This window comes from Trachurus japonicus, chromosome 6 (genome assembly GCF_045865225.1).
Source record: "Trachurus japonicus isolate A0001 chromosome 6, Traja_1.0".
NCBI lineage: Eukaryota > Metazoa > Chordata > Actinopteri > Carangiformes > Carangidae > Trachurus > Trachurus japonicus.
Genome location: NC_140912.1, coordinates 28,010,290 through 28,034,541, shown reverse-complemented (window position 1 = coordinate 28,034,541; position 24,252 = coordinate 28,010,290). Strand labels below are relative to the sequence as shown.

Sequence of the window (24,252 nt, the reverse complement as noted above, 5' to 3'; positions counted from 1 at the left end):
TCTAATGTTTATGTTAACACTAAGAACAGGAGCCACCAACATGTGAAACTGCAGCTTTTTATTCTAATCTGGGAAAACTTTTTATTTTTAATAGTTGGCTGTTGTTTTGTTCCCACCAGTAGATGGCACTCAAAAGCTGCAGGCTTGGTGCTGCAGGTTGTGTGCCTTTGAATTGGCAAATGTATCTGGCAATGCATCCTCTGAGACTGCCCCCTTTCCTTCCTACGTCCTGTTTCCAAGAACAAGTGCAGCAATTCTGTGCACTGGTCACGTCTTAGTACAGTTGGCGTGTTTAGAAACAGTGTTGGGCTCAGAAATGTTACCTCAGACTGAAAACAGTGTTTACTACTGGATACATAATATTTTCTCTTGGTTCAGTGCCAGATATTATGTCATGACGCAATGAGGCAGAGGCAGGGCCGTGGCATTTTTAAATATGTTCAGTGGATTTAGCTTTAAAGAAAATCATGTATTCCTTGTACTGTAGTGACAGATTACAAATGTGAGACTTTCTTTGTTTAACCAGTGAGTTTAAAAGTACATCATTAGAGAGATGCTTGGTAGAAAAAAGGTTTCGAACACCCTTAAAACTTAACACAATCCCCTGCACATGCGGATCAGGATGTGGTCATTTCTTGCTAAAGAAACCCTTGGACAGAACCAATCAATTTTAAGTTTTTAATGGCTGTTTTAGGGTTTATTTAGTATTTTGGCTGTGACTTTACTAAATGAAATGGATTGGATTGGATTGGTTCCATAAGAATACATCACAAATTTTGAGTATTGCGTCATTTTGGTACCAGTGATCCACTAATGAAGGTCATGCTTTTTATTAAAAGACACAATTTTTTTGTTGCAGACCGTGCTTTGTGTCTATATAAAAGCCAGCACATTTGAAAGTTCTTCAGAGACAAAAATGGCAAAAACAAGGAACCTAACACAGGAAACACGCCAGGCCTGAAGATACAGATTCTCAGCCAGGAAGGGTACAGCTGCTGCCAGATAGCCAGGAAGCGCAGATGCAGTCCTTCAGCGGTTGGATCCACTCTGCAGAAATACAGACGAACCAACAGCTTGGAAAGCAAACCAAGATCTGGGCGTACAAACTTAAGCTATCCATGAGTTTCAAATGTAGTCCTACACCTGCCATGTTGGGGACCCACAGGTGTTTCAGACTAATTAATTACTTCTACGGCAATCAGAAACACAACTCAAATTGAAACACCTGTGTTGGTTCCCAACAAGGCAGGTGTAGGGCTACATTTGAAACTCATGAATACAAAAAAAATCCTTGTATTACATGACAAACAAAAATGCCCAGAGACTCTTTTCTTTACTGGACTTGGACTGGTTTACCTTTCTTGAACAAGACCCTCACATGGTTATTTTCTTTTCTTTTTTGTTGTATTCTGTTTTTTTCCCTTTGTTTGGAAGCTGGTTCAACATTTTCTATCTTTGTATCACAAATTGTGCCTTACATGTTTGTAATTTGAAGATACTTCGTTAAAAAAAGAAGATCTCGGCATCCAAGGGTTTCTTTAGCAAGAAATGACCACATCCTGATACGCAGTTTGAAAGTGAGGGGGCAAACTCTGACAGAAGCTCATGCTGCATTCAGGGACTCCTTGGAAAGTCCAGGTCTGAATTTTGTCCTTGCCCTGTCTAACATTGCTGTGGGGTTATGTTTTGGAGAACTTTTCCAGTGTTTTGTTACACCAGCATGTGCAGGTGGATGCATCACAAGCCTGGTGTAACGTGACATACTCACTCGCACACACACACATTTTCCTGGCAACTGTAGTGACTGACGACAGTTGGCAATAACTTGCCGACAAATGCCAGATCTATGCAGGTTGTGCTATGCGACTGTTTTATGAAGCAGGATGTCCATGGCATGCAGTGTCTCTGTAAGACCGTTCACAAAATACATGAAGGATGTTAATTAAAAAAAAAGACCATGTTTGTTTTGTCTACAATGAAAACTCTCCAGGTTATGTTGAAATACTGCTGGTCAGTAGAAAGGGTTATTTACTTTCTACACATATTGAAACCAAGACAAAAGACATCACATGCAGCGTGTAAACAGCGTGTTGTCATTCAACTGATCCCATGCTGGAGACACATTTATTGTTATTGTTTATGAAAGTAAAAACCTCAACACGGTATGTCAGTGAGGTGAGAAGTACTGAGTTTACAATCAACATTGTCAGACACTATTATCTGAACATTTAGTACTTTGTGCAACATTGTCACAGTGTTACTCAAACAAATAAATGCAGTAAAAACTGTAAAACACTGATTTCTTTCCTCAATAATAAACTATTTTTTTGGTTATATATCTACATATAGGTATATAAATGTAAGTGTGATAACAGTATTCAATATTATGTAAAAAAATAAAAATAAAAATAATAATACAACAAAAAACATTTTGAAATCACAATACATTTTACCTATATGTGTCAATTAATGTAGCCTAAAACATCACATTTTCTTTAAACGTTATATCAACAATGGCAAATGTCACCATATAAAGACACAAATGATATTTGACCAGGGTACACCAGGATATGTGACTTTTTTGTGGTCTAAAATCTAAATATGCTGACATATTCCCCAAAAATTCAAGGCATCATACTGAAATATTAAAAAAAATTAAATGAAACCTAACATAGCCTACATATTGTATAATATATAAAAGGCACATTTGAGAGTAAAAAGAATATTTTTTAAAATAAATGTCACATTTGTGCAAAAAAATAGTAGATAATAGATGATAGATTTAATAGATAATATTAAAAGAATAAAATAAATAGATAAAAATTGATAGATATGCGCTATGAGGCTTCTGTATGTCCGATGGTCCCTGAAGTCGCCATGAGATTTGTTTTGGGCCAGCTCTCTGGACGTGCGGGGCTGTGTCTGACTCAGCCAATCAGAGACGAGAAGGGGCGCGGCCGCGTCATGTGACCACTCCCCCCTCCGCCCTGCCCACAGTCTCTAGTGTCTAGTCTGCTGCTCAGCTCCGTTGTACTTATTCATTCCCTGCAAGTGAACCGCTACTGCAGCTGCTGCTCGTCTCCGTCTCCTGACTCCTTAAAACTGCGCTTTAACGACACGCATTTTACCAACGACTAATAAAAGAAAGAAAAGAAACAAACTCCAGCATCTGCATTAATATATTGAGAAAAAGAGAAGAAAAAAGAGACATTTGTGACCGAATAACCGAAATAAAGCAGAGGGAGGGGGCGTCCAGCTCAAAGACAATTAGTGTTTTACTTCCTTCTTTTCGGTTTTTTTTTTGTTTTTTGTTTTTGTCTTTCCAAAAAAAAAAAAAAAGAAGCCAAAAATGAAAACCAAATTCATCAACGGGGTTTCTTCCTCCCCCTCCATGTCGCTGGGTTTGCTGGTGACCGAGAACGCCCTGCAGGTCCAGCCCGACACCCAGGAGGACTGTAAGGACCTGGACCTGGTCTGCCCCGACCGGCCGGACCTGGACACCCGCCGCAAAGCCTTCCTGTGGTGCCGGGAGTTCCTGCACGGAGCCTGGAAGAGCCTGGCCGAGGAGGACTTCCACATCACCATCATAAGGTACAGTGTGTTCACTTGTGGGAATGACAATAAGGCCTAGTGCTGGGATGATGCTGCTGGATTTTCACCGCTCAGACTTAAAAAAAAAGAAGGCCTAAATACAAAATGTCCATCATGTTAATTGCTAATATTTTTTAAATATGTTGATCAGATCCAACCTCGCAGTCTTTAGTCATAAGGATAATGATGTCATCCTCATACAAATGATGCAGCTGCATGCAGCACTGTGATGATAAGACATGGCTATTTTACTTATCACCACTAAAACAAAGCAGCTCTCATGTCATATCTGTAACATAAATTCATTTCTAGGCTTTCATGGTTGTTAATTATTCATATTCCTGGAACCAGCCCCCCTAAAAACAAGCAAACAAACAAAAAACACCCATAATTCCCCCCGGTCTTGAATCCTCCCTTTGTCATTATATTGTCTGTACTTTTTTTTTTTGAAAAACTCACCAATGTAGTAGGCTACCATGAATGTTATTTCTGTTTCAAAACCGGATTTCCCCTTTAAATAGGGTATTTTTTGAGGACATTAAACGCCTCATGAAGACGATGTTTTATTGTTGAAGCTTTTTTCCCCATGAGGTTATAAGCCTACTCTTTAAAAAACTAAATGTAAACCAACAGTTCATGCTAAAGAATGAACAGTGTAGCTGGTTGTTCGGTGAATTACCAATGATGCAATGACAAAACAATAGTGCCACACATGTGATACTGAGTCATGTCCACTGACTGTGTGTCCCTCTGTCTGTCCTCCAGGGGTGGTCTGAGCAACAAGCTCTTCCTGTGCAGCCTCCCCGACAGCGTGGACGCGGTCGGGGACGAGCCGAGGAGCGTCCTGCTGCGCCTCTATGGGGCCATCCTGCAGGTGGGAGCCACATCTGATCACCTGTGTTTGACAAAACAGCTGAGGAATGTTGTTGTTGGTGTTGTTGTTGTGTTAGTAGTGGACAGACACAGAGGTGAGACACAAAGGTTGTGTTGTAGCTGGGAAGTAGCTTCTCCCAGTAGTTAGTGAGTAGTCACCCCTCATTAGTTATTGAAGCTAAGCTGCACATAGGGTAGATAGAAAGGTGCTGCTCTACCACACACACACACACACACACACACAAACAGCAGAGTTGAGAAAGTCAAACTTTGTTTACCTTTGAAGTAGAAGTATAGAGATGAGTGGTCAGGTTTTATCTAGTGATGACATGTAACAGTTTAAAGGTTATGTTAGTGTTAGTGATTGAGTTGATAAAGACAGAAGACAATACACAAAACAGAGTGTGTGATGATGAGACTGTGTCGCCACCAGTGTGTGTGTGTGTGTGCATCTGTAGCATCTGTGCATATGCTTATGTTAGTGTATGCATGTGCAGTTAAGCTTTCATGCGCACATGTGTGTGTGAATGTATGCAAGTATGAATGTGTGTGTGCGTGTTAGCCATTGTTGTACATGGTGATGTACCCCCATGGCTGTACATGCATGTGTTCTTTGCCGTAGGCTTCCCCAAGGAGCGTGCCTTGGGCACTCTTGTTCCCAGGTGAACCCACCCAAAAACACGGTACAGTATGAGATCTCTGAAATCTCAGCCTAATACAAAGACGTTAACACACACTTAATGTAGCACAACAAACCCCCCGGCTGCCTCTGGCGCCGGGACGACACGACACAGTGCGGAGGGAAAAAATGTTGAAACACCTCTCCTGTCTGTCTCTTTGCCTGTTGTTTCCCTCGTCAGCTGAGTTTCTGAGATTAGTGGACAAACGCAGGAGGCCGAGGATGAATCTGCACATTTGCAGCTGATAAAAGAAAAACAGCAACAGGAGAAATTCATCATTAGCCTGCCCTACGTGCAGCTCGGCCTGATGTTGCTCCACAGTTTGCACTAAAAAAACAGAAAGATAATGACTTTTTCTGACACTTCACAGAGGTTGCACTTAAACACACAGAGATACGTTTATCTGCTGCAGAGATGACGTGGCTCCTCTGGTGAAGGCAGATGATCTCTGCCGTATAGAAGTGCAACAGATAAGTGTTTAGTCGCTGTCGCACCCTCGATTGATTCAACCCGCAAATACTGAGAGTCAAGAGTTCAAGGACTTCAAAACATTTACACACGACACGTTCCCCTAAAAACAGCACTTTCTAATCTGCTGCTGCTGCTGCCGTTTCACAATCTGAGGTGTTGTTTGTAGCACATGCTGTTTGTTCCATCCTCCCTAAATAAATAAATAAATAAATGAAAAAGACAAAGTCACAGTGACACGGCTTCAGCGCGTCTGTCTGAGCCTGATTTCATTTTTATGTGCTCATTAACCGGGCCGGCCTGATCGAGACCTGCATTAAGTATTAACTAAAGTCAGCGGAAATTGCCAGAAGCCGTTGGCTTTTATTGCTCGGGATGTCCGAGGGAGCAAAAGGCACTGTTGTCCTCCACCATGGCGACTGCCGCCATCTCAGGAATTAGCGATGTCTCATCAAAAAAGCTAATATGATTAAGGAACTCAGATGTCATAGTCAGAGAGTGCACAGGTACTAATGATTAAACAACCACCCCCACTCTTCCAACTGCGTTTCTCAGTAATGGAGATATGTGGAGGAGATTGATCAAATAAACGCTCGCCTGCCCCCTCGAATAAAAACTCTGAACTCATACTGTACTGTCTGCACCGCAGGCGTGGTTAGGTTGTTGATGTTGGACGCTGATGGACGGCTTCACCTGTATTCATGGATAGTTCTTTCCTCTTTCTTTTGTTGATAGATGTCCTGTAATAAAGGGGATTCCCGACAGTCAAACAAAGAGAATGACTTCCAAGTAAGTAAACCACTGATGGTGTGTCACTCACCATCCAGCCTCTGTATCTGCACAGATGTTATACCATCCAGTGTCCATCCAGTCACCACAGCATCCTGCATCTCATCTGTCACTCCCCTCCACACACACACCCTGAAAAACACTCTTTTGTTTCCCCTGAACTCTCCTCTCACTCTGGGTTTCACTCTGATCTTGTCTGCTGCTCAGTCTTTCAGAGAAACCTGTCTAACATCCCTTGGTTCGGTTTTTGCCAACATCCACCTGTCTAATTCTTTGACACAATGCGTGACTGCCATAAATGAGTTGAATTGATAAAAAAAAAAAAACATGAAACTGCATGAAATGAAGAATGCATTCCCCATCTTGAATCCTGTAATTGTTCATTTCTCTGTTGATATTTGCCAAATTAATGTCAGGAAGTTGTTACCTGAGTGTAATTACTCTAAAGTCGATGCATTTTCTCTTCCCATAAAAACGATTTCAGACGTTTGATGATTCCTAATTTTGCACGCAGTCACCGTGACAACCTCTCAAGCTGTTATGAGCTCGTTCTGCCGACACCGTGTGCGCGCGCTTGTTCAGCATCATAAACCTTCAGCTCAGCATCACTGCTACCTCAGCCCAAAACTTGTTTCATCGTTTTCTCCTCCTCGTTTCTTCTCCGCCCGTCTCATCACCGAGGTCCACACAGGTTTTGTGTGAAGGTGAAGTTGAGGGAGACAGAGTTGTTTTTGTTTAAATTAATGCAAAACCGCTGATGTGCGTTCCCGTCGGGGGCAGTTTTTCGGCAAGCAGTCTCTGTATTTACCTCTAAAACAACTCTGTCTGGTAACGTTCTGTTATTATCTCATAGCGTGGTGAATGTGCAGGTCACAACTTGTCCACCAGAGCGTTTTGGAGTTGTTGGATTGTGTATTTGATGAGTTTGATGAGGGAAACCAAGAAATCCCATTAGCCTCCGTATAGCGTAGCTTTGAGCAGCTCGCGCCTCTGCTCCGCCGTTCTAAAAATAGCTTGCACCGACAATTAAAGGTAACGAACCTACTGCTATGACTATAGGGATTATGGCAATGGGCCAATTTGCTAAAATGTTGAAGTATCCCTTTAGGACACAACGTGGAGGCAAGGAACCACCTGATGCCGAGATGAATAGTTTTGATGTTGTTTTTGTGTCTTTTATTCGTCACGTCCCTGGTGTGTAAGGGCCTTATTAATTGAGTTCAGCAGGAGCAACACAATAAAATGACTATAGCACAACGACAGCGACACATGCAGCAGAGTCCCTGCCAACCCCCACACTCTCTGACCTTAGACATTCCTCCACCCTGCATCATGTCATGAGATCCCAACCGTCGACCCTCACATGACGAGGCTGAGTCACGGCTTCCTCAGTGATGTCATCGAGGTGAGACAGCCATTCAGCCTGTTGTTATCGCTGATCGCTGTTATACTGACAAGACTCGCGGCTCGATTGCTCGACAGAAGGTTGAGTGTCCTCGCCAGTCACCCGTCATGCTAATGCCGAGAACTGACCCGAGGTCAGCGTGTCTCAGGATGGCCTCGGCTCGCATAGATCCACCTTCTCCAGCAGCAGCAGCACTGTCTGGTCGGAGTAAATCCTATTTGGATCAGATTGGATGACGCTGTATTAATCCCTGTGGGGTGATTTCAGATGTCACTGCAGCAGATCACGTGTCAGAAACAGATTTGATACAAATTTGATACAAAGAAGAGTGAAAAACAAACAAATACGGTACTTTAACTCATTTACTGCTTAAAAAAACTAATTTGTGCCTATGAATACGACTGAATGTTTTCTTTTAACTGATGATAGGGTTTTGTACTTCCACAGTGTTGACGGTCTGTATTTTTAAAAATCTATGAGCAGGACATTATACCATTGAAAAAGTCGCCATCTGTTCACCAGTACTTGTTTATTTTCATAAAACCAACAGAAGCTGCAGCAAAGCATTGTCCATACATTATTGATGTTCCTGTTAAAAACAGGCCGTGTATCTTCAGTGGTGCAGTTAATATTGCTGCAGAAATTAGGAGAGAGAATAAAGGAGAGTTAGACCTGCACACATTTATTTCTAATGGTCTAATAATCCCTCTAATTATCTTACCAGTCAATATTGATCCATTCCTTTCAGCTTCAGATTTATAAAAATGATAAACCGTCTAAAGTGCAGATTGTAGACTAAACTGTAAACACACTTTGGACTGAGGTTTCCGGTTTGCTTGACATACACTGTACACTGCTAATAATGGGTTAATCATTGATTTTGGTCCTAAAAACCCTGTACATGTCAAGGTTGCAATACTTTAATAACCATGTTGTAAGGGATAGTTATAAAAATGCATCCTTATGTTCTGTGCTCCAAAACTTATATGTTGATGCATTGAGGCCTCAAAAGTTACATGAATGTAATGATGTTTTATCTAACCTGTATTTTACTTTTACATACCGTATACATTATGTGGGTGGTCGTGAACATTGCATAACAGTCCAATGTCGTTATTTAAGTCCTTATCTCCGTCCTTTGACATGAGTTCACTGTGGCGCCCAGACAACTGGGACAAATGTGGTTCAGCTCAGTCGAGGTGGATGTGACTGGTTTGTTCTTAGCAGTCCGTCCCCTCGGCTGGATTACTGACACACATCACACACCAGATAAGTATTGAGGTTAAAGCATCAGCTGTCAGCAGCTCATAGGGCACCTGCTGCTGCTGCATGGCTCCACGGCCAGCTGCTAAGTGTCTAACAACAGAGCGTTAGCGTTGGCGTTAGCGTTGGCGTTGTTGGCGTTGGCGCTGATACGGGGGCCTGAGTGTGACCGTTTGAGCAACCCGATCCCAGATCAGCTGTCAAGACTGAAAGAGATGTGTGAGGGTTGAGATGACGGAAATACCTACTCATTGAAACATTTTGATTTACTGGAGGAAGTCTCTGGCCCCCTGTCCAGAAGGAACCAGGAAGTGGTGGGTGGGAGGAAGGAGTGTTGAAATTCCTATATGATGCTATCCAGTTATAGCGGACCGAAGGTGGAGCCCACACTGGAATGGAAATTGTCACCTGGCACAAAGAATAGTTATCTAGTCATTCATTTGTGTGACATCGTCCGGATCTGCTACTCAACCAGTTTTGTTCTGCGTCGGATATCACTCATTCACTATACTCCCTATTTATAAGGAATTCTATAGGACTATAGTATATAGTGAGCTTATTGGTTTAAATGAAAAAAAAAACATGCAGTTAATTACGTTGCACAATTAAAACATGCCAGATCAGTGTCGTCTGATAGGGTTTTTAGAATAAAATGTCTTATCTGTTCTCTCTCGGGACAATCGCAATGCATTAAGGTATATATTGCTTGGTTAGTCAGTCCCTCCAGAAAAACGCGATTATGCGATCGCGTTTTGCAATCGCGATTATGCGATTACTAGCTCACTAACTCACTGCATTGAATTCCTCTACATGAATTTGTTGACATGGCTGCTTTGAGTGACATGTGCGTGAGTGTATGCTCAACAGAAACTGGCATGTACAGGAGTTTCGGCACCACCATTATAAATATATAACCTTTATGGATTAAGTTATGCGTATGTTGATGGTATGTGGTGAAAATAATTCCACTGCAGTACCACGAGTGGCCACTGGGACACAATAGCAGCGAGCCTGAGCGTCTCTGTTTTTTTTTTGTTTTTTTTTACACATCTATGATCGGACTGGTTGAGAATTAACATTTTTGACCGAGTGGAAGTTTTTGTCTGGGAAAGTGGAAGCCAAATCAAACAGGCTGCGAAAACAAACAGTAGCATTTAAAAATAGGTCAGAGGAAATGAAACAGAGGTTGATGGACGCCTGGAGGGGTGTCAGAGAGAGAGAGAGAGAGTCAGGTGGGGCGTTCAGGGTCAATATGGGACACTGCTACAGCCTTTAAATAGCAAGTCAATGGAGGATCTGATGACGATGGGTTGTTTGAAATCCAAACTCACCCATTCATGATGAAGCAGATTGAGTTAGAGCTCAGTTTTTATCTGGTGAGGTTCAGTCTTTATTTAATTCTAAAAAAAAGAAGATCATACACAAGATCTGAAGCCAGTGTTTCTGATCACTTCCATTCACTATATCAGCAGCACAGTGCAAATATTGGAATAAATTGGTATTGGTATAATTTAAACAATGCATTATTACACGTTGTTATCTCTGGCATAGATCTAAAAGAGAAAAGCCCTGTCATTGGACGCCAAGACGGAGGCTTGTTTGCAAAGGTTATCACTTTAATAGGGATCATGCACAGACTTGATAATCCCTATCTTGACACTTTGATCCGACTGTTAACTTGGCACGCAGCCGAAGAAGCAGCAAGCGAAGCTCTGAATTTATAGACGTGGTCCACATGCAGGCCGGGCCGCTGTAGATCTGGGTCAGTGCATCAACCATGATGCACTCAGTGACTCGGTGAAACACTTCAGAGGAGGGATACATCCTCTAATCCGACCCCTCGGGAGTTCGAGTCTCTGCGGTTGCCCTGGGCGACCAGCTGGCCCCCCGGCCGTCGTCTGCCTGTATGTGTGTCAAGACGATTATGGTAATGTGGATAAGTCATGTTGGAGAATTTAAACTGGATGTGATCAGCAGTGTGCAGATGAAGCGTTACATAACCGACGGGAGCGTTCGCTGAGCAGACGCCCTGGGAATGAAGAAGAACGTAGCAGCTCACTGTGCAGGAGACAGATGTTCGATGTGTTCAAGATGTTGAAGCGTTGGTAGCGTAATGCTGATGGAGATGTTGTGCAGATAAGATAGGAGGAAAATAAAACGGTTTCTGGAGTGATTATTTGTTTTGAAAATGAAGGTTAAAGGGGTAGTAGTTCAACATTTTGGCAAATTGGCCCATTGCCATAATCCCTATAATTTCAGGAGAAGGTTTGTTACCTTTAATTGTCGGTGCAAGCTATTTTTAGAACAGCGGAGCAGAGCCGCGAGCTGCTCAGAGCTACGCTACGGAGACTCATGGGATTTCTTGGTTTCCCTCATCAAACTCATCAAATACACAATCCAACGACTCCAAAACGCTCTGGTGGACAAGTTGTGACCTGCACATTCACCACGCTATGAGATATAACGGGATAATAACGACAGACAGAGTTGTTTTAGAGGTTAAATTTATGCAAAACAGCTGATGCGCATTCCCGTCGGGGGCAGTTTTTCGGCAAGCAGTCTCTGCATTTACCTCGAAAACAACTCCGTCTCGTAACGTTCTAGCTTGCACCGACAATTAAAGGTAACGAACCTACTGCTATGACCATAGGGATTATGGCAATGGGCCAATTTGACAAAATGTTCAACTATCCCTTTAACTGTTGATTGATCCAGTTGAGATCTACTGAGTAAACTATGTCCAGACTCCTTTGTTTGATTAGCCCAGTGTGATTAAATACGGAGGTGTAGATTGTTTGCAGATGACAGAACTCAGTTCTTGAAAGAAGTAGAGGCCTTCAATCGATTTAGTGAGTACTCAGTTGCTTTTATAAATGTCATGTCATATCTTCTTGATTAATTATCTATTAAGTGAGTTAATGGTTTGCAGCTTAATTAGTTCCCTATCATTTGACAACGAGCCAACTGGGATACAGGTCGCTCTTTGATGAAAAGGTCTTTACTGTTTTTACAAGTTGCCCTCTTCAGATAATAAGAAGACACGTGTGACGCCGCCTCAACGATCTTGTTGACGGCTCTTCAGCAGCAGCCATATCAGTGAATGTTTTTTTTTTTTTGCGCCTCTCTGCAGGTGGATCAGTACTGTTTTTGTTTCCCAGAAATGAACTTGCAGCACGGTTCACAGTCATGTGCAACATCTCGAAGGTCTCAAATTGGGCAGCGCTGTTTTGTTTGAGCCGGTTTCCTGCTGGACGGTCAGTGTGAAACGCATTCCCTGGCTCGTAGCCAACAGATCTGAGCAGCTCCGATCCAAAATCTCTTCCTCTGCACCAATTTGTCTGAAGGTTTTTCTTTAATCGGGTTAAAGTGCAATACAGCATTTTACTGCAACCATAAAGAGATAGATAGCCCTGCAAGCAGCTGTATGTGATCACCTTCATCTAAATGAATCATATTCAGCACACAAAAAACATGACGACATCCAGTTAAACAAAAATAAAAATAAAGTTAGTTAAATAAAGAAAGGACTAAAGACATGACTAATGTCATTAACTGCAACCAGAATAATTGTGACGCACAACTCATTAGATTAATCTGGGTGTAATTCATAGATTAGCATCGTGTGATATCATGTGAATTAATTCTGATGAGTCACTGTGCACAGTCCACAGGACTCGGGTGATGTCACATTTACATGACACGTCAACAAGAACATCAAGAAATTAAAATGATTCATTGTATTTTAATGAACTCAAATCAAGACAAAAGAAAAAATATAAATAGCAAACAACTTTTGCGTGTTACAGGCTACATGCTAGGGTTCTTAGCCGAAATGTAACAAAAACAAACCAAATTGTTTTGCTTGGTTGTAGTGTTTTATTTTCTGGCTTGGGCTCCAGATATGATTTATTCTCAGCTTCCTGCTCTCTCTCTGTGTTTAACCGTTAAAAAACTTTAATCATCCTGTGACAGCTCGACCAGTGAACTCACTTCACTGGAGCTGGAGTTCCACTTTCCCACAGAATGAATCAGCCTTGGAGCTGAGGGTGTTGTTTTGTAAGAAGCCCCCCCCTCCCACACACACACACACACACACACACACACACACACACACAAGTGGATGAGAAGTCCGTGCACAGTTTTAGTCTCTGGGACACATTCTTGCGAAGCGTTGGCGAGAAGAAGGTTTCCCAGTTAACCTTGAGCTCCTGTTGGGCTCCGGGCGACGTGCGTTGGTGTGTGAATTTTGTTTGTGTCTTAAGATAAAGGGACAGAGACAAGGCTGTCCGCTTTGCTTCGACTCTTTCAACGGTGACTGGTCCACCGAGTGCGCCCACTCCTCCTGGAGGTTTTTTAATCGAGCTGTTGTGTGTGTGTCACCACTGTGACAGGTAAACCCAACCACCTCCGACCTCGGCCTCGGCCACGTCTCCTCATTCAAACTCCTCCATCCTTCACCTCGACCTGCCCCCCCACACAGCGTCGCCACCCGAGCCTCTTTCAGACGAACCTCCACCCTCCTAATGTCGTCAGAAATCTTTAACTGTACTTCACTGCCTATCAGGACAGACAGCACTAACATGATAAAGCGTGTACAAATGTGAATATTCACATCACATACTGTGTACAAAGTGCATTTCATTATTTTAAGCCTTTATCAGGCAAGTGACCACATTTGGCAGCTTGTTTTTGACAAAATAAAAAAGTTCTTTAGGTTTAAAGGGACAACGAGGAGTTTCTATTTGGTTATAAAAAAGTCTCACATTAATGTGGATGAATCTACGCTACCCACGCTTGTTAATGGGCCCATTTTCGATAAATATATCGTTTTGTCTCTATTGTTATTTTGTTATTATTAGTGGTGGCGGAAATGCTGGTCGAGCCGAGCAGCGTTTTTTACTTTCGGTTTTGCGGCGAGTTATGAGAATAACGCCGCCGAATCGCCGCTTATGGTCGGAGCTACGGTGGTATGTGATCGTCTTCGAACCTCTGACTTTAATTCTTGATGAATGAAAACATGAGTCTGTCTTGCGCCGGTCAAAGAATTTCACGGTGAGCGCGGAGGCTCATAAATGTAGTGTGAAAACGCTTCGCTTTTCCAAAACTCCTCGTTGTCCCTTTAAGCAAAGTACTTAAGTTAAGAATAAGAGTTTTTGCATTTTTTACACATTTTTATGTATTGATAAATATTCCTTTAAAGGGGAACTATGCAAGTCCGATCACTTTTCCGCTGTTTTGCTAACCCTCCTCCCGCCATGTGCATTTGTTTTTAAAGAAGCCGGCAAGGAGGCAATCAATGGAGCGTTGGATGACTTTTATATATCATATACGTGTTACAATGTGTATATTTGTGTAGTCTTATCTGTCATAAACAAGAGTTTACGGGTTACGGGGACACGTTTGTGAAGCTCTGATCTTGCAAAGTTGGTTTTCGGCCAAGAGACGCTAGGTGGAAGGCAGAGAGCCTCCATTCTCCCTGTAACAAGTTACAAGTCATTTATTTTACCACCACAATTACTCTGTAAGCTGTTCAATTGAGGTAAAAAATCCAGCATAGTTCCTCTTTAACTTTAACTTTATTCTTTATATACAGTAATACAAAGTACCTCATTTGAAAAACTGACTATTTAAATGAGTTCCCTATGAAGGGTTAAGACTTGTGGGTAGTCGAATTGAATGTGTTTTTTTTTGTCAAACAATCACTACTGGGGTTACTGAAGCACTACGACTACGACATTACTCATATTTCACCATCCAACAGTGAGAGTGAGCGATGAGCCTTTTCTTAGTGACATTTTCTGCTTCCTGTTCACTGTTGTCATGAGAATCGCTCCTGTACCAGCCTTTGATGTTACCAGAGACTCAAAAGCTCGAAAGCCAAAAAGTGACTTGCTTAAGTTGAACCCGAACCAACCAACCAACCAACCGTTGTCACATATTCAGTGTGTGAAAGGAGCTGACAGGAGAATTGTTTCAGTCCATATCTCACTCCCAACTCTCACCTTTCCAGACACGGTGACCAGAAAATGCTCCTTGACTAATTCCTTATTCTGTCTCCTCACTGTCTTTTTTTACAGCACTGATGGTGGTTGGATGATGGTGGTCGTTGTGGTGGTGTGTAGACTCACTGCTCCCATATCTAAATGCTGAACCGTTGTGAGTCTCTCTTTTCTGTTGTGTGTTTTCAGGGCGCCGAGGCCATGGTGCTGGAGAGTGTGATGTTTGCGATCTTGGCGGAGAGAGAGTTGGGCCCAAAACTGTACGGTATTTTCCCTCAGGGCCGACTGGAGCAGTACGTCCCTGTGAGTAACCCTGTTTGTTTCCATATTGTTGAGTTATGTAACATTGTTTTAAATGGCTCGGGACAAAATAATAGGAACACCACTATAGGTTAATCCTGTCATTGTGAAACAACCGTGGTAGAGAGAGAGAGAGACAAAATACCAAAAACTACAGAGGTTAGAGACTTTTCTCTGACCAGCCATCCCAAAATCCAACCATGTAGGAAAATTACCACACATAATACTTGGTAGATAAATTATTCTAGAAATGCAGCTCCAGGGCCGACTTGTTGGCTCGTTCATTGGAATGATGTTTTGGCATTTGGTGTGAATGTTAACATTTAGCACCTATAGCTCAGGAATTAATGATCCATTGATGGCTTGATATGTCTTTGCATGTGACGATTTAATGATCTGTGACTCATATCAATAAGGGAGAAAATGATAACCCATGAAACATCTGATGTTCCGGGATTAAACAACACCGTGTTACACAATTCATCTTACACAGTCATACACACAGATTTTTACATGGGTAGTATCATACTATCAAATAGGATTTCATAATATCAGTAAACTGGACATTAAACCAAATACTGGATTTTTATTGGATTATCTTAACCCATTTTGGTTGTGGTGCTATTGTTGAACTTCAGGCGAACAGATAAACTAATCAATGACAATATCCTGTTGGCAGAGCCGTAAACTGGACACGTGTGAGTTGGGCATCCCCAGCATGTCGGCCGAGGTGGCAGAGAAGATGGCCAAGTTTCATGGGATGAGGATGCCCTTCAACAAGGAGCCCAAGTGGCTCTTTGGGACCATGGACAAGTGAGTCGTTCAAGTCCTGTCTCGTCCTGTCGTGTCTTGTCTCTTCTGTGTTGTCTTCAGAGACATCAGGAAGCTCATGAACTGGGTTGGAGTTGGAGAGTTTGAATTCCAAGAAAACACATTACACCACTGATTAGCTATCGATGAGGTGGCGGTTCCCTTATCAATGCACTTCCGTCTGAATCATCGCTTTCAAGTTTATTTCTGACGGGTTGACATGGTTTACATTGTGAAATGTTTATCGACGTGTGGTGATAAAGTCCATCGTCCCACTCCACTGATTTAGACCTGTTCCTAAATCCTGCTTTAAAGTTTCCCGTCTTATGTAATATGATCGTTAGTCATTTGTTCTGGTTTATGTGGGATTAGTTCATCAGGATTTTACTTCACAAGTGAAATGTGAGTGTTAAATTCCTCAGATGATTCAAACACAGATGCTGAACTCCCCATATCCGGCGTCTCCATATTCGGTTTTAGCCTTGAAGTTTATTATGGCAGCAGCAACAGGAACTGTTTCAAACTTCAAACACATCTACTGTCTGACGACTGAAACAGGAAACCAAGCAGGAGTACCTAAATGAAAATAAAGTCATCTAGTAATGTGACTAAGATTAGGCTAATGCTACTGCCATTAGTTACAGTAACATACCCTTGATGTAATGGCAACTTGACATTATTTGTTTATTTATTTACCTTTATTTAACCAGGAAATCCCATCTTTTACAAGGGAGACCAGCCATGTAAAATCAGCCCATACAAGATATGCAATAAAGAATAAAACAAAAACTCAGACACTCAGTTCATGCCAGAAAAACAAGGACACTCTTCCCTTACTGCATTCTTTATAATTACTTTACTTTACTTTACTTTACTGCTACTTTAATTTGTGTTTGTTGGCTAACATTAATTAGCTAACAAAACTACTGTAATTTATGGATTTCGTTAGATAACAATAGGCCCTACATTAGTTTTGTTAGCTAACAATGGCATTGGCATTAGTTGGCATTATTTTAACTTTAATTAGATTACAATGTTTAATTTTTGACATTAGCAAAGATTTACTTTGTGTACAATAAGATTAGTTATAGCTAATAATGCTACTGACATTATCTTAAACTAACAATACTAGCGTAATTTGTTGACGTTAACAAACATTTTTTTTGACGCTAACTACAGTAAGATTAGTTAGATATCAATGCTACCAGCATTAGTTGGCTAACATTAGCAGCTAACAGTAATTAGCCAACATTAACACCACTTTTATACCATTAGTTGACCGTAAACTTCAGCCGCTATCAGGCTAAAGCAACAAAACTCAGCCATAAAAAAATCAATCATTGACAAAATTGTCAAGATGTGGCATAATTTACTATCAGTGAGTCAGTGTCATCGGCATCTGGTCAACTCTCACATGTCATGACATCACTCTGCTCTCACCTTTCTACATCTAAAGAGTAAATTTGTATTCAGAGGAGGTTAAGAGTAACTGTGTGTTTGTGCATAATGCTCTGCCCAGGTACCTGAGCCAAGTCATGAGGCTGAACTTCACCAGAGAGTCGCACCTACGCCGCTTCAACCGCCTGCTGAGCTACAACCTCCAACAGGAAATGGATCAGCTCAAGTACGTTCCTACACACACACACAAACACAGCACGTGTTAGGTAACACGATGTAGCTATAGCTTAACATGACATGTAGGTTCCTTGATGGTGTTTTACCTCAGAAAACCTATTTAAACACAACCTTGCACACAATCAGTTACTAAAATAGTCGCCTTTCTTGAAATCTGTATCTTGAAAAGCAGAAATAAAAGCATTTACATCGACCCTTTCAAGACATCTCATGCTATGTAGGGTAGCACTGGGAATGTAAAGGGATAAAGCCATTTGTTTGAGCTGCTCTTGTGGTTTTACGTCATTAATCCTGTGTAACCATCTGTCGTCCCCGAAGAACTGTGACCACACTCCAGACATTTCAGTTTCATTTTTTATTGCGCCCTGTTTTATTATTATTATTGTGAGTGGGGGGTAACTATTTGCAAGTATAGAATAAGAATATTGGGGCTTTACATTGATGTGTATCATGTTAGTTAAGATACAGCGTGAAGATGCATTAAGTTTACAGCTCCTGATTCATCATCTAATCTTTTGACTTCTGTGTGTCATCAGGTCTCTACTGGACTCCACCCACTCTCCTGTCGTGTTTTGCCACAATGACTGTCAAGAAGGTAAAAAAACATACAAACACTTCTCACTTCTTTATGCTGTTTGTTAGCTTTTCCATTGTCCAAACAAAAATCTGTTGTGTGTGCTGCCTTCAGGGAACATCCTGCTGCTGAAGGACCGCCAGACCTCAGACAAACAGAAACTGATGCTCATTGACTTTGAGTACAGCAGCTACAATTACAGGTAAGTCAAGCGACTGCTGTAATAAACAAACTTTTAAGTGTGTGGCAGAGTTGTGTTATATTGTTATCGTTCACAAATCCCTCGACAATAATTGAACACTCAACACTGGATTTCAGTTTGAGTCAGTCCCAGATTCAGCGTCTGACTTCTGAATGCTGTATTTGTCCCCAGCAAATACACTGTTGTTTACTCTAGTTTGAGTCATGTCAGGTCAGGTCAGGTTACTTTATTTGTAGTTGTAGATACATTTGGTTTTCAGTGAAAGTCACCGTGACTCCTACCACGATGACAGTGTTGAGCTGTTTGAGGAAATTACCTAGCAATCTAAAAAAATGACATGACAAATGGCAAATTTGAAGCAGTTTGTAGGCTGATCATTAGTGTATTAGCATATCAATACTGGATTTATACCTTTAAGACTTCTTTAAGTTTAATCCCCAATGTCGGAAGCCAGTTATACACTGTTACAGCGATGTGTTTTGTGTCATTGCATGTCACTTGTGTCCTGTGAGTTGGGTGAAAACCAAGCTAAAGAGGAGGTATTTTGTTAACTTGCAGTTTCCTTGTGGCCACCAAAAAGAGAAATTTGAAAAGGTGGAGATGAATATTTTTAGCTGAGTCGACCTCGGCACGTTAACACAAAGAAATGAAACTAGACGGAGGAAAAAGGAAGTTTGCAGTAACTCCGGGTGGGCAACTCGTGTCCCTGTGCCAAAGTTATTCTTCGCTCTGTTTATTAAACTGTGTGCGGTCGTCTCATCGGTTGAACTGTGAGACTCCACTTTCATGCAAATTCTCAGTAAATAGAGCAGATATTTTTAGTGCTGTTGGTCTGTCACATTTTATATAACCAGAAATCTTCTCATCTCATCTTCCATCTGCAGCCTGAAATATAAAGTCAAGCTGTAACACTGATCCACCTCGTCAATAGATCTTTCTATAGAATCTGAATTGGTTTAATTTAAGTAAATGCTGACATAATTAGATGAATAATCATATGGATAAATAGTGTACATTGGAACCAGCAACATTTTTGAGTTTTGTGGTTGCGTTAATTTTAATGAAATTTGATTATTTATTTATCGATCGTAAATGACATTTTTCCAGCAACCACCTCAGTTTAATGTCACTGCCCACTCGCCTTTCAGCCAATCACATGCCTCAGCAACAATGGCTATCAGTTATATCACTTACTGTAGCTATAGTTAGCCACAGCTACTGTGGTTAGTTAGCTTAAGTCAGCGAGAGCAACAACAACACTGATTAAGTAATTTTGAAGAAGTCCTACATCATATGTACAGCTTTAAGTATTTGCACAAAATTTGAATTTGATTTTATCATAATTATTCCACAAGTTATTGATTCATTTATGCATGTTATCACATTATTTATATGATTATTTCATAATTTATGGAGTCATTCTTCTGCTGCCAGTGCTGCGTCACCGTCGCTCATCATCTTGCTAGCTTATCCCTCTCCTATTCAACCTTGGCTCTGCAGTACAGGGAAGGAGGGGGGGAGGAAGGCTGATATATGAGAGAGAGAGAGAGAGAGAGAGAGAGAGAGACCTAGATATTGAGCCAAAAAGAAACGGAAAAAGAAGAATGAGGACAGAAAAAAAAGCATGCAATCTGGCTTGTGTCTGCGTTACATCGCTATTTCCCTCTGGCAGACACAAATCATGGCCGCCGCCCCCCCTGTTGAAATATTCACTGCAGATGTTATGTAACCAGTATTTGGCAGGATGATAAGGAAGCACAGGATGGAGGCGATGGAAAGGCCTCAACCAGATCTGTCGTAGTTACTACCGGAGGTGGTGCTGTGTATTTCCAGTGCAGTGCAGTAGGACAGGGAAAAATGTATCTTAATAGGACAGGAGAAACTGCTGTGATTGCAGATCTTGAAGGAGCGTTTATTTCTGCACCTTCGAGTCTCCTCAGATTCATGGGAAAATCACACTGTGGGTCTCTTCGACAAAAGTCTCCCCCTCTTTATCTCTTCCACACACACACACACACACACACACACACACACACACACACACACACACACACACAGAAATACTCCCACCTCCCACTCCCCGCCCCCCCTGCAGCTCCCACCAGCGTGGCCCCTTTAAGTCTCCTCATATGCTGCAGAGTGAACATGTGACCCCTCTGTACACAAAGGACTGCCTGCTCACACATACCAAACATGTCAGCACATGTGCCTACATGCGTTTACAGGAAGAACACGCCCCCCACAAATGGACACACATGGTATAGATTTTTTTCCCCCTCATAGGTTAGAAGTGGAAACAGAAAAGGGGGATGTGTCCAGTTCATACAGTAGACTCCCCCAGAGCAGAGGGAGGTTTTGTGTTGGGAAAATATCTCCCAGCTGCTGATAGCAGCATGGGAATAAAAATGCAAGGGCAAAATGTGAAAATGATAACATAGAGCCAATGTCCAAGTCTTCTAATTTTAATCTCATGATGAGGGTATATTGATGAGGGCATTATTTGCCTGAATAGGAAACTAGAAAAGAAAAGTAGACTGGCTGCTCCACTAACCACTTTGTTCCTGGCAGAGATGTCGCAACATCCTGGAACCGATCAGAGAACTATTCCTAAAGACTTTGATGATCTGGTTTCATCAAGTGCCAACAACAGATTCAAATCACATTTCGTCCAATCAGCTTCAGTTTTATTACTTTTACCCCCATAAATGCACTTTGTTGCAAACTGTGAGTAAACCTCCCTGACAAAGTCTTGTGTCCTCCTGAACAAACAATATTTAAAAAAGTGTCTTTGCTGCAGTGTCAACAACAAATGCATGACTGCACAGAGGCCGGTCCAACAACCCATTAAAGACCCACACGTGTCGTGAAAATAATAGAGGCTCACTCACTCCTCCAAACTCCAGTCATCATCTCTTATTGTTTTATCTGTTTACCTTGCAGGGGATTCGATATTGGCAACCACTTTTGTGAGTGGATGTACGACTACAACTGCGAAGAGTTTCCTTTCTTCAGAGTGAGTGCCGACAGCTACCCCACAAAGGCCCAGCAGGTATGTACAGTGTTAATACATTCTAGACCTTATTTCTAGCATAAAATACGATCATTTACTCACCCAGATAACTTTGGTGTCATTACAAGTCGTTCCAGATCCAGCTGAGAGCCGCGTATATCCTTATAATGTGAGAACACAGGGCAGCGCAATGCAGCCTCTAAATAACACATTATCCACCGCAAAACTTGTTCATTTCACCAATATTTTTGTTATGATATGCTAGTGCTATACCCCTCTGAGCCAAGTCAAGTCAGACAAGTCAGAAACACGCAGAAACTAACCATAGCATTAGCGGTAGCAACAATCCGCGCCGCACCGTGGTCGGAGATGACATCATCCAGGTCAGAGGTTAGTAGGTCAACCTACAGACCCCGGATGTTGATAACATGCCACCACGGGCTCGGAGGGGAATAGCACTAGCATATCATAACAAAATATTGGTGAAATGAACGAGTTTCGCAGCGGCTCTCGGCTGGATCTAATTTCATCGGAATGACTTGTAATGACACCAAAGTTATCTGGGTGAGTAAATGATCGTACTGTATTTTATGCTAGAAATAAGGTCCAGATTGTAAAAAACGGTAATTATCCTTTAACAGTGATTTGGTTCAGCCGATGGACTAATAGCTGACTTCATTTGAACTGGTCATGTCTCTGTGCAGCTCCACTTCATTGAAAACTACCTGCGCGAGTCGGACAGAGGGTTCGTCAACCTGAGTGAAGAGGACCAAATGAAACTGAAGGAGGAGCTTTACATTGAGGTCAACAGGTGAGCTCAGAGTGTGGTGGTATTCTCAAAACAAGTCAACACAATAGAGAGGTACAACAACAAGTGCAAACCACATTGTTGGTGTGTTTTTGCATGTAGATTCTCTCTGGCATCCCACTTCTTTTGGGGCTTGTGGTCCATCATCCAGGCCCGGCTCTCCACCATCCAGTTCGGATACCTGGTGAGTAAAAATTGCATTTCTTATGTTTGTGTTAAAAGAGAGGATTTCCGAATAAACTTCTACCCGTAACGACAAAGTGAAAACATATTTGAAGCAACTGAAATCTCTTTATAAAACTACTCCAGTGCTGCACAACTGTCTGCAATGCATTTGTGATTTGTGATGTGATGTTGCAAACCATGGTGTGAACTGAACCATGACTACTGTGTTAAGTTATTATACCCCTAGAGTCCAGTCATGGAAAATTTAATTCATTGGTGGGAAAAAGCAGGCATTGTGTAAGGTTCCAAACTTTACAGTGCATGTCAGGACAAAAAACAAACCACAAAGTTCAAGGTCTCAACTGTGGACATCTGCAGTAACATTGGGATGAGGCATAAATCGAGGCAAGGATATGGAACCAATAGAAAAAGTGGCGATATGGAAACATTTTAAAGCCGCCACGACTCTTCCTTTGGGAGGCCATCCTGCCAAACTGGGTAACTGGGCAAACTTAGCCTCCAAAAGTCCTTTGCAGAGATGGGAGAGCCTGCTCTCAACAGCACTGCTTTGATTAGGCCTTTACAGTAGTGTGGTTACATGGAAGTTTAGCAGCAAAACCTGTTTGGAGTTTGAAAAAACGCATTTAAAGTATCTGAGATAATGGTAGTAGCAGCATCATGGTATAGAGGTGCTTCTCATAGAAAAGCTGCTCCAGAGTATCCGAGACTGGAGTTCACCTTTCGGCACCACAATGACCCAAAGCACTATGCCAAGACAATCCTTGTTGGCTTCAGGACAAATCTGTCTGTCCTTGCTGACTCAGCCAAAAGCCAGACTTAGAGTAAACCTCATAGGACATCCATGGAGATCCTGTATGGTAGTTCACAGACACTTTCATCCAGTCTGATGGAGCGTGAGAGGATCTGCCAGGAATAATGGGATAACCTACCCGAATCCAGCTTGTAGAGACTCAAGAAGCCTTAAAGCTGTAACTGCTGCCAATGGGGCTTCTGCACAGTCTCAATTCTTTTATGAATGTTTTCACTTTGTCGTCTACAATTGAGTGTAGATCGGTGGACAGAAATGGCAATCTTATCTATCTAGATTTAAATCTACAGTATATATCAATAACGTGTTTGTGTCTATTGTCTGCTGTGTTGTAGGAGTACGCCCAAGCCAGATTTGATGCCTACTTCCGGCAGAAGAAGATCTGGGCTGTCTAATGGAGTGAGGCGATTGGATGGACTGACAACATGTTCAGCCGAATGGCAGGAGGAGGACACACGGACTGATAAAGTTACCACGATCCACGCTTTACTCACCCCCCTGCCTCGAAAGGATTTGCTGGCTAGTGTTGGTGCTTTACCAAAGCCAAAACTTGATCACATGGCTAGGATGCTTAAAGTACGCTCCACAATCCATTGCAGCTTGAAGTTTACACTGTGTAACTCCCTGAAAGCCAAAAAAAAGAGAAAAGAACCATTGACTTGTCCTAAACACCATCACTAGTCAGGACTGCTCTGCCTCGACTTGTTTGAACCTCATCACTAACACAAAGGTTTGAGATGGAGGAAGATGGATTGAGGTTAAACTCATTTGGCTAACTCGTTGGCTAGTGGAGTCATTACTTGTTAAACAGGCCAGACTGATGTCTGCACTACTTGCGCTTTGTTTGACTT

The 24,252-nt window shown here is 42.0% G+C and overlaps 1 protein-coding gene across 2 annotated transcripts; it reads left to right on the top strand.

Moving 5' to 3' along the window:
* The first annotated feature begins 3,036 nt into the window (after nt 1-3,036).
* On the top strand, nt 3,037-24,052 carry chka (choline kinase alpha). Of its 2 annotated transcripts, XM_085780109.1 has the most exons (12): nt 3,043-3,591; nt 4,357-4,465; nt 6,348-6,401; nt 15,258-15,371; nt 16,048-16,181; nt 17,698-17,802; nt 18,350-18,408; nt 18,502-18,589; nt 21,530-21,638; nt 22,304-22,410; nt 22,510-22,591; nt 23,737-24,052. In XM_085780109.1, exons 1-12 carry the CDS (start codon nt 3,350-3,352, stop codon nt 23,794-23,796), a joined length of 1,263 nt encoding a protein of 420 aa, XP_085636235.1. In that variant the 5' UTR covers nt 3,043-3,349; the 3' UTR covers nt 23,797-24,052. The 2 variants fall into 2 exon arrangements, with proteins under 2 accessions (XP_085636237.1, XP_085636235.1); XM_085780111.1 differs by lacking the exon at nt 6,348-6,401 and having other exon boundaries at nt 3,037-3,591.
* Nucleotides 24,053-24,252: the final 200 nt, after the last annotated feature.